This window comes from Dasypus novemcinctus, chromosome 21, assembly GCF_030445035.2.
Source record: "Dasypus novemcinctus isolate mDasNov1 chromosome 21, mDasNov1.1.hap2, whole genome shotgun sequence".
Taxonomy (NCBI): domain Eukaryota; kingdom Metazoa; phylum Chordata; class Mammalia; order Cingulata; family Dasypodidae; genus Dasypus; species Dasypus novemcinctus.
Genome location: NC_080693.1, coordinates 40795664 through 40807909, shown reverse-complemented (window position 1 = coordinate 40807909; position 12246 = coordinate 40795664). Strand labels below are relative to the sequence as shown.

The window sequence follows — 12246 nt, the reverse complement described above, 5'->3', positions numbered from 1 at the left end:
TATGAGCCAAGGAAGCCAGCGGCCTCTAAAAGCTGAAAAAGACAAGGAGCCTCCAGAAGGAGCCAGCCCTGCTGTCATGGTGACTGTAGCCCATCAAGACTGATTTTAGAGCTGATCTCCAGAAATGTAAGGGTAATAAATTGGTGTTGTTTTAGGTCACTATGCTTGTGGTAATTTGTTTAGCAGCCAAGGGGTTGCTGTTGTGAACATCAGAGCATCTTCTCTTTTCCTTGCTCTCCACTCTCAGCACAGAGCCGGAATAGCTGATTGGGTGAGGAAATGAATTTCAGACTTTTTCAGTCACTGAGGAGGGGAATGAAAGCAAGATCATCTAAAACACTAGACGATCCTTATAATACTTTTTAAATTTTTTTGTAAAAGGCTGGCTTCCCATTACAGGGGGAGGCATGTAGGACAGGGGTAAAAGAGATTGTGAGCAAATGAAGCTGAAATAAAAATGGATTGTGTCTTCTTGGAACCCCAAAGTCAGCCTGAGGGTGTAGTCTCTAGAGCTAATGCTCAGCGTAGCTGTCAGCATAGCTGGGAAGAGGCTGGCAGTCACAGGTAGTCTCAGGAAGTCACATTTGAATTTCACAACAGCAGACAAGCTATATACCCCCTGCCTGGATGAAATACTATGCAGCTTTTAAAAATGGTTCCAGAAATGGCATAACAAGGTGGAAAATACAAAGTATTTTCTCAAAATTGGGCACAATATAACTACATTCTGATTTAACTATGAAAAGAAAAAAATGCACAGGAAATAAGAACTTTCTGGTGGGTAATATTCAAAATGCCAACAGTGGTCCTGTGGAGATGATGGAATAGTGAGTGTTTATTTTCTTTTCTCTATTGTCTATTTTTTGGTTAGTTTTGCAAAACAGCTATACTAATTTATTATTTTTTAACCCTAAATGATTTTGCTGGCTGGGAATAGAATGGGTATACTCATATGTGGATCACATACAAATTATACTCTTGTGCGCAGGAGACGTTAGGGCGGGGCCGGAGAGGATTTGTGACATCTGGGCTAATGCTGACCCGTCCCTCCTACTTAGCATCCACATCTCCAAATCCAGGTATCCCAGGGGAAAAATAAAAAATGCTTTTAAACATGAAATAAAACGGTCCCAAATTCATGATATCAGCAACATAAATGGTCAAGTGTTCATCTTGGCTCCATGAGTTTCTTCAGAATATAAACTGGGTTTTTTTTTCCTTGAGAAAATTGAAACAGACAAAACATGAGCGCCACCTGGTGGGAAGAACTAATCACTACCACCTTCCATTTATCTACCTTATCCCATCAAACACACAACTGCACAGCCCCCAGGCTCTACTGTCTTCTCGGTAACACCTCTTTTAGTGGACTGGAGGTCCCCACTCCCTCCCTGGGCCCGGCCCAGGCCCCACCTTGGGGTGCTCCTCGGGCACATGTTGCTTGGAGAACTTGGCGAGCTGCACGAGCTCGGGGATGACCTCCTTGACGTCGTAGCTGTTGCTGCAGTTCACCAGGGCGGTTGCCACTGAGTACAGGATGGTCTTGTCGCTAGTCTGGAAGCACAGAGGGGCAGGCAGAGGGGCCGTGGAGCAAACCTCTCGGGTTGTTTGGGAGAAGCAAGGCAGGGGTGGTTATGTCTTGGAGAAATACAAGAGGCACAGGATGAGAGGGAGCTGGCCCTGCTTGTAAAGAGCAGGCAGAGATATCCCCTGCGCCCTCAGGAGCTCGCTGAGAATATAAACTGGAGCCTTCCACGTGTGCTCCTTGCTTCACGCCTCTTTATTTTATTTTTATTTTTATTTTTTAATTAATTTATTTTTAATGTTACATTAAAAAAATATGAGGTCCCCATATACCCCCCACCCCCCTCATGCCACTCCTCCCATAACCACAACCTCCTCCATCATCATGGGACATTCATTGCACTTGGTGAATACATCTCTGAGCATTGCTACACCTCATGGTCAATGGTCCACATTACAGTTTACACTCTCCCCCAGTGCATCCAGGGGGCCATGGGAGAACATACAATGTCCAGTAACTGTCCCTGCAGTACCACCCAGGACAACTCCAAGTCCTGAAAATGCCCCCATATCACATCTCTTCTTCCCATTCCTACCCTCAGCAGCTACCATGGCCACTTTCTCCATCTCAGTGTCACATTTACTTCCATTACTAATCACATTAGTTCCAGAAGAGAGTATCAGTAAGTCCACTCTAATCCATACTCTATTCCTCCATTCTGTGGACCCTGGGATGGCTATGTCCACTCCACCCTTCTATTGAGAGGGTGCCTCAACTCCACTTGGATGATAGATGCAATTCTCCTGCTTGCAGTTGTAGGCACTCTTGGCTCCCTGGTGTGGTGGCTGACCTTCTTCACCTCCCTGTAAGCTGGCTGGGTAAGTCCAATAAACTGGAGGGTAGGAGTTGCAAGTCTGTTGCGTCATGCCTCTTTAATGCCCAGTCCCACCTGCTTTCCCTCCGCCTGCGTAGGAAGGGGGCAGGCTCTGGGTTCCCTCCCCCGTTTGGCCCTAGTGGGGCCTCCCTCCCCCACCTCCTCCCTTTACTGGCAGAAAAGAGCCAGGGAATTGTTCCCGAAGAGGAGGAAAGCGTTCCGGGAGGGGCCAGGCGGGAGGGCCCTGCCTCTCCAGGCCTCAGACCTCACCTCCTGAGGCACCCAGGGAAAAGTACTGTCCTCTCATTCATCTCCCCCACTACCTGTAAGGCGTGAAGAATTGTGAGTCCATTTCACAGTCAGGTAAAATTAGGACCAGGAAGAGGAAATGACCAACCAGGTTTATGTGGGGCCTAAGGGCCAGAGCCGGATGAAGACACAGAGCTCCAACTTCTCAGGCTCAGTGGATGAGGGATTCGGCACATCGGGCCCCACGGGCCTGGATCCAGGGGGACCACAGCGCTTCCCTGAGGTCAGGGGTCAGGGCCAGACTTGCCTTGGCCAGCTCGAACATGGCTTGCAGGGCAGGGATGTCCTGGACAAAGTCGTCCTTCACGTCGGCGTCCAGCGTGAGGTAGGCCAGGCCCTCGACTGCCCAGCGCCGGGTCTGGGTGTCGATGGACTTATTGCACAGCCACCTGGAAGTGGGGAGGGGAGGCCTGGGGGAAACGAGCCCACGCTTGGGCCAAGAGAACAAAGGGGCTCCAAGTGGGGCTTGCCGCAGAGGGCCTTTCAGGACCTGGAGTCCCCGGGGCACAGCCCGGGGACCCCCGCAAGGACCAGCAAGGAGGAGGACCTGGGGAGGAGAACCCCCTTACTTGCGACACTGTTTGGCCAGCTTCTCCGTCGACCCTTCAGCAAACTGCCTGAGACCGTAGTCCGTGCCGCCCGCAGAGCCGAGCTTACAGAGCCCCTGTGGAGGAGGGGACACGGGGACTTACAGGAGGGGACACCAGGGCCTGGGCACGAGGCCCTGCCAGACAGCTCCCTGGGGCCGCAACACTGGCCCCTTTTTCTTTGCCTGGATAAATCTCTATTATATTCAAAACCCAATTCTGGGATGCCGTTCCTGATTCTTCCAGGTTAGAGTTGCTGCCCACAAAGCTAGAGGTTTTACCCTGACCTTTTACCTCGTCATTTTAATCCCACGGATGTTTTGTTTCTGCCATTTTTAAAAGTCTGCATAAGATGATGCTGTGAGCACTTAAGGCGATTATGTAAGTGAGCATCCTTGTTCTTAGGAGATGTACATGGAAGTATTAAGTATTCAAGGACTATGATGTACGCAACCTACTCTCCAACATTTAGAAAATAGATAGACAGATTAGATAGATAGAAGATAGAGAGAGACAGAGAAGATGATACAGCAAATGTGTCAAAATGTTCAAAGTCAACCTGGGTATCCGGGTTGGGAGGTATGGGTTTTGGATTATTTTTGTACTTGTCCTATAAGTTTGAAACTTTCAAAATAAAAATTCTTTTTAAAAAAGATAATGCTAATGAAATCTAAAACTGCAATGATAAAACCTGTTACCACACAAAATCTGGCTGAGAAATCGTATCTTGTGGGAAACTAATTTAGATATCTAGGAAAAATAGGACTCTTGTTAGGAACAAATGTCTTCCATAAGAGAAAATTCACCATGAGAGCAGCTAAAATTGGTTTTAAAAATTTGATATTAGCAAAAAATGGATCAACGATGCAAATCTTCACTGAAATGTTTACAAGAAAAAGAAAAGATCAATGAAGATAACTTCTGTAAAATGAAAACGGAAAAATGGAAACAGGCTTAACTGTGCCACATAGAAGCTGGTTAAAGAAACAAACTGACTTTTTGGGGTTTGCTTTGAAAATGCTTTCTGGACAAAAGCCCATCTGTCCTTTGGTGTTCGGCTCGTCCCTGAGCACGGAGGCCAGCGTCCTTGGGCTGACCATGGGGCCCACCGGGCTGGGCCGACGCTCTAACAGCCCCCTGCACACGGCTGTGATAAAATTATCACCCTGTAAAATGACAGGTGAGGGCCTGTGGACAGGTGCCCCCCAGAGCCTGGGCAACTCAGGGCGGGCCACCCCATTGGGCCTGGGGTCCCTGGTGTGACTAAGGGGTGGTACCAAGCCACTCACCACCAGAGTGCGGATTTTGATCTTCTCGTTTTTGGTGGTCTTGTAGATCTCCTTGAGCAGCGACACGCCGTTGGTGATGATGAAGCTGGCGCGGCTGAGCTTGGTGGAGGCGTGGATGAGGGCCTCCACGGCCACCAGCTGGTCTTGCTCGCGCTCCGAGCCACACAGCGCCACCATCATCTCCATCACGCCTTTCAGCCCCAGCAGCTGGTTGCCCAGGTCGAAGGGGCCCTGCAGGACCCCAGACACTGTCTGGATGGCGTTCACGTTCTTGTCCATGTCCTGAGGGTCAAACTTGCCCCTGAAACACAGGGCAAGGGGGGCAAGGGAACGGGCCCAGTGGGGTGAACGCAGCAATAGGTGGAGACAGAGCTGGATTTGGGTCCCTGCTCCACCACTCGTGTGTTATGTGACCTCGGGCAAGTCACTGAATTTCTCTGATCCTCAGCTTCTTGAGCCGTCAACTGAGGATGGTATCACCGCTTCTCAGAATTGTGGTGAAGAGAGATGACATAACAGACATGTCACAGGTTGGGTGCCCCAGAAAGCAGACTCTGAGATGGAGATGCACATGCAGGGATTTATTAGGGTGCACTTGGGATCAGTTCCTCTTGAGGGAAGGGCAGGACGGGACAGAAGGGAAACTGGGCTGCAATGCAATCACCACAAAGCCTCGGCCTGTGAAGAATCCTGGAGTTGTTCTGAGCTGGGGTGAGAGACAAGTAACAGAGGCTGCTGCCCAGGGAAGATTGAGGCGACTCTCCTCAGCTGAGGCAGTTCCTGAAGAGAGCTGACAGCTGAGGGCTGTCAGCGGACGGCCTTCCCAGCAGCTGGGGAACTGAGCCCTTCAGATCTGAGGGGGGTAGGAGGGCAACACAGCACCACAACAACAGGAAAGGGCATGGCGAGGCTCCTGGCACTGCATCACTCTGCAGTGCGGCTGACTCATGATGTGGCCTGGGCGGGTCACTCCCTGTCACCTGAGGGCATGGGCTGTATGAGCTGGAAGGTTCTACCTCACTATTGGGATCTATCATTATCTACTCAACAGAAGAATCCCTGTGTGGAGACGTCAGAGGTGACACGCCTTGAGCCTTCAGTGATCTGCCCACATTGGCTTAACGTGGGGAATCAGGGCAGCTGTACACAGTGGAAATGCATCTGTGTACAAATGAAGGAAGGCCGCGTGGACTAGTCAGAATTTGCCTGACTTGCCGGTGTCCTTGGGCAAGTGACTCTGGGCCTCGGTGTCTCCTTTTGTAAAGTGCAGAGTCGGCTTTGGAGGCCCCCAGAGCCATCCAGTTCCGACGTTCCAAGCCCTGCACCTCCACTCCGCTGGTGCCAAGGAACCCATAAACTTTCAGATGACGTGGCGCCTCCCCTTAAGGGGGCCCCTAATGTAGCTGGCACCAGTCGTGCTACCTGGACCTGCCAAATGCAGCAACCCCACCCACTCAGCCTCAGGTAACTGGCCTGGGGGCGGGGCCTTGCGGGGGGGGGGGGGGGGCGGGGAGACCGAGGCCTTGGTCAAAAATCTCTGCCCAAACAAGGACCAGCTGGAAGACCATTTGGGACCTCATGTGATGCTCAAGAAGTTAGCTAACGCTCAGGTGGAGAAAGGCCGGAAAAGCCAGGGGAGCTTTGAGTCAAACAGCGTCAGGGATTAGCAGGAGCTGTGGGCTAGAGCAGCAAATCTGCCAGGCTGAGAATGGTGCTCACATTTTAGAGAGTTTAAAAAAAGAAAAAGACCTACATGGCCCAGGAAAGCCTAAAAATATTTATAGTTTGGCCTTTTACCAAAAAAAAGTTTGCTGACCCCTAGGATAGAGAAAGGAAAAAAAGAAAAGGCAATGAATGTCTTCACTTGCCTAAAACTCACCCGGGGTGCTTAAGCACGCAGCTTCCTGAGCCACATCCAGTCAAGGGAGGGGGTGGTCCCAGAAATCTGAACCATTTACAAGCTCCCCCGGTGATTCTTATGCACAATAAAGTTTGAGACTCTTTGGAATAAAGGGTGAGAAGGTCAAGTAGCAGCAGGAGGCAAAAGGAGAGGACACAGAGAGAGAAATTGAGATCTGGAGACAGCACCTGACTCCCACTGATGATGGAGCAGCAGAGAGGAGACCCCAGAACATGGGCTGCTGAGGGCCAGGCCCCCTGTCTAGTCCATAAGGCCACATAATTCAACTCGTGACAGAGCCAGGTCTCCCTCCTCGACAAGCTGATGCCTATTCTTTCAACCACAGGAGCCTGTGGCAATTTAAAAATACATCTAAAAATATTACACCAATGTTCACAGCAGTTCTGTTCACAATAGCCAACAGGTGGAAATAACCCAAATGTCCATCAAAAGACAAATGGATAAACAAAACATGGTATTATGCAGACAACAGAAAATTACTCAACCATAGAAAAGGAATGAAGTTCTGATACATGCTAAAATATAGATGAACCTCAAAAAACTTATGCCAAGTGAAATAAGCCAGGCACAAAAGGACAAATATTGTATGATTCTACTTGTATGAAATGTCTAGAATAAGCAAATTCACAGAGGGAGAAAGTAGATTAGAGGTTACCAGGGGCCGAGTGGGAGTGGGGGACAGGTGGAATGGGGAGTCACTGCTTAATGGGTACAGAGTTTCTGTTTTGGATGATGAAAGTTTTTAGTAATGGAAGGTGGTGCTGGTAGCACAACATAGTAAAAATAATTAATGCCACGGAAGTGTACCCTTAAAAGCGGTTAAAACAAATTATATATATATATTACTATAATACAAAATAATAATAATTTAATACTCTTCCCTTTAAAAGGTGACACCTAATTCTCTCCCCTTGAATGGGGCCAGACTTAGTGACTCACTTCTAATGAATGGCATGTGGCAGAAGTGAAGCCAGCTGCCGTATGGTAAAGACACATAAGCAGCCCGTGGGGAGGTCCACATAGGCAGGAGCTGAGGCCGCCCGCCAACAGCCAGCACCAACTGGCCAGCCCCGTAACTGTGCCATCTTGAATTATTAATAGATCTTCCAGCCCTGTCAAGCCTTCAGATGGTGGCAGTTTGGTTGCAAACTCCTGAGAGACCCCAAGCCAGGACCACCCAGCTAAGGCACTCCTGAATTCCTGTCCCACTGTGAGATAATAAATGGCTGTTGTTGTTTGAAGCCACTTAGTTTTGGGGTCATTTGTTACACAGCCATAGCTAACAAATACAGAGCCCAACCCGGGCCTCCAGGGCACTCACGTGATGTACTCCTCACAGATCTTGCGGAAGTGATCGCGCTCGGGGTCACAGCGTAGGTCGTCGTAGAGCTTGTTGATGAGGATCGAGGCCAGCATACGGGTGTTGTCAGTCAGGGGCAGGCAGGAGGGCAGATCTGGCACCTGCCCCACCACCTTCAGGATCTTCCTCAGGCCTGCAGGGTAGACAGCGGCAGGTGTGCGATTCCTGCTGGGCTCTGTCCTCATGCACTTCCTCACTCACTGATGTCTCATCACCAGCCTCCCTCCCGCCCTGTCTTCAGGCAGCACCCAGGGCTCATCAGAGTGAAGAACTACATATGGTTCATCCAGTTCTCCACCTGACTTTGCCCCTACCTGGGCATGTGCCCGTGAGCAATTCACCTTCCTCCCTGGGCCTCTATTTCCACATAACAAAATCAAAATTAGGTGATCTCAAAACACTCGACCAGTGATAACATTCTGTGATTTGATGTATAATCTTCCTTAAACACTATTTCATACTCTCCTCTCCCCTAGGCCTCATTTGTAAAATGGGAATACTACTACCAACCTTACACAATTTGAGGATAAAGTGAAATAATGTGTGGAAATTGCCTAGTGCCAAACCAGACACATCATTATCACTTGATGAATATTAGCTATTACTATTTGCTATTATTATAATTTTTCCCCTCTCTTTTGTTGATGAATCCTTAATGCTTCTTATTACACATGAGGTTAATTCAATTCAACAGTCATGCATTTGTTGAACAATTTAATGAATTAGTGAGTGAATAATGAACCCCTTTGAGTCACTGGCTACCAAAATAAAAGATATCTCTGACCTCAAAACAACTCACAGTACAATAAGAAAGACAAATGAAGATTACAATAAGGTGTGATAAGTGCAGAGTGATTACACTGCAAATGGGGTGTTTCACACCAACAAAATAGGGTTGCAATTTATTTTGAGCACTTAGTATGTGCCAAGAGCTTTATGTACTTTACCTCATTTAATCCTAACACTAGGCCTCCAAATTAGGAATCATCATTCCCATTCTGCAGAGCAGGAAACCAAGACTTGGAGAAATCAAGTAAGTTGCCCAAGGCCGCACAGTTGGCAAGTGACATAGCAAGGACATTCTCCCAGGAATATCCCATTTCAAAGCCCACGGTGTTGACTGTTATTCTCTGCTGCCTCTGGGACCACAGACAGCTTGATTTCAGAACCATGTTGTAGAGATAGCTAGGAGTGGTACTAGCTCAGATGGTACAGGTTGAATGGGGAGAGGAACCTTCTGGGTAAATGCTGGAAGGCTGGAAACTGGGTGTTTGGAGGGAATTGAAAGGGCTGGAGAGTAAAAGGCAGGGGCCTGAGCAGCCAACCCAAACTCCTGGCCTGGCTGCCAAAGGCCTTCCCTACTCCCTCACTGGTAAATGCCCACCTCCCATCCCCATCTCATCTCCCCCACTTCCCTGCACTCTAGCCCTCACCTGGGAGCCTCTTCTTTCTCTTCTCTTGGAACACTGCACCTCCTCTTGGCCAATCTTTGTCCCTCCCCCACCCAGAAGCTCACCTGAGCTCGACACCGACTGCTCCCACCCAGCCAGGCGTGCACTGCCTCAATTCTTCAGCACGCAGCTTCTCGTTTGTATGCCAGAGTCCTAAAATCCTCATTATTTCTACCCAGCTACTCACTTTGGGTGGACTTAAACAAAGGAATGTATATAACTATCACTCTCCACTCCTCCCCATCCCGTAAATGGCATAGTTGGATCAGCTCTTAGTGCAAAGAGAAGAGGTCTGATGCTGTGCACAACCTCCTTGATATCTGCAGAGAAGATCAGTACAGGGGGAAATTGTATGTGTGCGGACGGGGGCGGGGATGGGAGGGACCTAAGAACTAGAGGAATTTGCTAAAAGTCTAAGCCCTGTTGGAACATCGACTGAAGCTTTATATCAATGTTTAATTTCTTGAACTTGATAACTGCCCTCAAGGTGGATACATAAGTGACTATCCTTATTCTTAGGAAAAGTACATGGCAGAATTAAGTGTTCAAGGCGCATGATGTATACAACCTACACTCAACTGTTCAGAAAGTGGACTGATAGACAGCTAGACGGACTGAGAGATTGATGGATAGGTAGAGAGAGTGATACGGCAAATGTGGTATCTGGGTATTCAGGGCATAGGAATACATGGATTGTCTGTATAGGGTTTATATTATTTTTGTAGCGGTCCCATAAGTTTATTTCAAAATAAAAACTTCAAAATTTAAAAAAAAGTGTAAGTCCTTGCACATATACTTTGCTGAGATCTATGAAAACCAAACAAGGGAAATGCAATATTGCAAAAATAAATTTCAAGCTGGCGAAGGCTGACTTGAACCTTTTGGAATGAGATTTGGTTCCTTACATCACAAAACCTGTGGGGGAATCTAGCACCGCAGGTGACAAAGCAACAAGGGTAATTCCTGAACAGTGTAAGAAGGTGATTCTGGAGAGGGTCAACACCATGGAGCTGACAAATTTAGTGAATATTCGCTTGAACATTTTCACTGTGCTTTATATAAAGTGTAGTTGACATCGCTCCCCCCTTTCTGTAAGGTCTGTGAAATATCTTGCCAACCATGAGACCTCAGGAGTGTTACGCCCGTGGTGGGCGAAGGTGACGTGCTTGCTCTTGGCAGTTGCCGCCAGCCGTGGGTAGCTCCCCCAGGGGTTGGATGGTGTGTTTCAGGCCTTGACTCACACCAGCCCACGGACGGATCCTAACACGCTAACGCCTCTTCCTGCCTCTTCGGTCCAGACTGAAGACTCCCCCCAGACAAGAGCCATAGCGCTTCCACTTTCTGATCAGTGCCAGGTCCTCTGGCGCCCACTTGGAAGCTCCCACCTGCTCACCATTGTCCACCACGTAGATGGTGCGTGAGTTGTCGTGAACGGCAAGGTCCTTCCTGGGGACATTCTTAGTGAGCAGGTTCAGGGCCTGATCCCTGCCCTGGCCAGACACCTTCTTACCGACCAGCATGTCCAGCAGGTGGCCAGTGATCAGCTTCAGGTCCTTCTTGGTGTCTGAGGAGCGAGAACATGGCAGTAAAGAGAGAAGGAGGCAGTCTCATTTATATAAGACCGGGAATGGCAGAGGCTTCTAGACCGACTCTGAAAAGAGCAAATCCATGGCTTCCTGGGTATTTTGAATTTCCTGGGAGAGTAGAGTATCCTTCCACCCTACCCCCAAAATGGAGGAAAATCCCTAGAAAACACCCCCAAAGGGTCCCCTGGTCACCCCTTGAATACTGACTTCTGTGGAGTGCTTAGACCTTGAACAGCTCTGATTCTTAGAAAGTTCTTCGTTCCCCAGGCCATGGCCGGCAGGAATCCAGGGACACTATGTAGTTTTTAATAAAACATTTTCTGGGAAGGAAATTTATGCTCCTTGCAAACATTTTACTCTCCTTCGACTCAGCAGGCTGGGAGCCTGGATGCAGAGCCTTTGCATACCAAGCCAGGACTTCCCTGCCCATTGGCAGAGCTCATAGGTACAAGTCTTTTCCTGCATTTGCCCTGTCTGATCTTCCTGAGACTTGGAAGGCAGGTAGTCAGAAAAGTAAAGGATTTCCAAACCATGTCAGATAAATAACAGCTTAAAGAATGGGACTATGTAACTAGAGAAGGAAAGACATAAGTGAATATGATAGTTTGCTTCCAAATAAATAAAGGTATGTTCTTAGGTGATTCTAAATGGTAGAATTGAGAATGAAGGTTGGTGAATGCTACAAGGAGAAAGATTTGAAATCAATATATGGAAGAATTTGTTTAGCTTTGGTCAAGGGGACATAAGCAAGCATGGCACATCCAGAGAATTAAAAAGCTCTTGCACATTAGGGTTTGTCCATTTAGAATCCGGCCAAGCTAGCCACAAGGAGAAAAATAAAGGTGTCTTAGCCAATATCTCCAGCCCTACACAGGAGGCCTTCTTGGCCCTTCCATCTTGGGTATTTAGCTCCCACTCCACCATAACTGCATGAGCAATCCCAAGTAAGACTAGCATAAGAACTACACATCAGTCCAGTGACTCTTGAAAAATACTAAATGGTGGTAGTTTTAAGCCACTAAACTTCAGTTACCCAGAAATGGGTAACTGAAACAGAAGTTAGAAATTTCTGCTAGAAAAGTATTCTTGAGGCACTCAAACAGAGGAAGAGCAATTATTTGTCCATGAATGTGGTGGCAGAAGGCATGGTTTGGGAAATTGACAAGTATCTCTCTCAAGTCCCTTCTAATGTACAGATGCTCTGGTGGAAACCCCAAAAGTTTAGAAAGGGGAAGTTGCTTGCTCACCATTATGATAGTAGTAGAGACACATCAAGAATACAAATCTCAAAGAAGTTAATATTATTAATCTACATTCTTATAAATTCATAAGAAAAGCATGGCT

The 12246-nt window shown here is 48.0% G+C and overlaps 1 protein-coding gene across 2 annotated transcripts in view; it reads right to left on the bottom strand.

Moving 5' to 3' along the window:
* The window catches only part of UNC45B (unc-45 myosin chaperone B), a 31137-nt gene that overhangs the window by 9385 nt on the left and 9506 nt on the right, over positions 1-12246 (bottom strand). For both annotated transcript variants that reach the window (XM_058283169.2, XM_058283170.2), the window contains exons 8-13: positions 10710-10880; positions 7827-7998; positions 4585-4885; positions 3278-3372; positions 2956-3097; positions 1414-1554 (exon numbers count right to left, since the gene is read on the bottom strand). In XM_058283169.2, the coding sequence (XP_058139152.1) occupies positions 1414-1554; positions 2956-3097; positions 3278-3372; positions 4585-4885; positions 7827-7998; positions 10710-10880 (1022 nt within the window). The remainder of the gene's footprint in view (positions 1-1413; positions 1555-2955; positions 3098-3277; positions 3373-4584; positions 4886-7826; positions 7999-10709; positions 10881-12246) is intronic.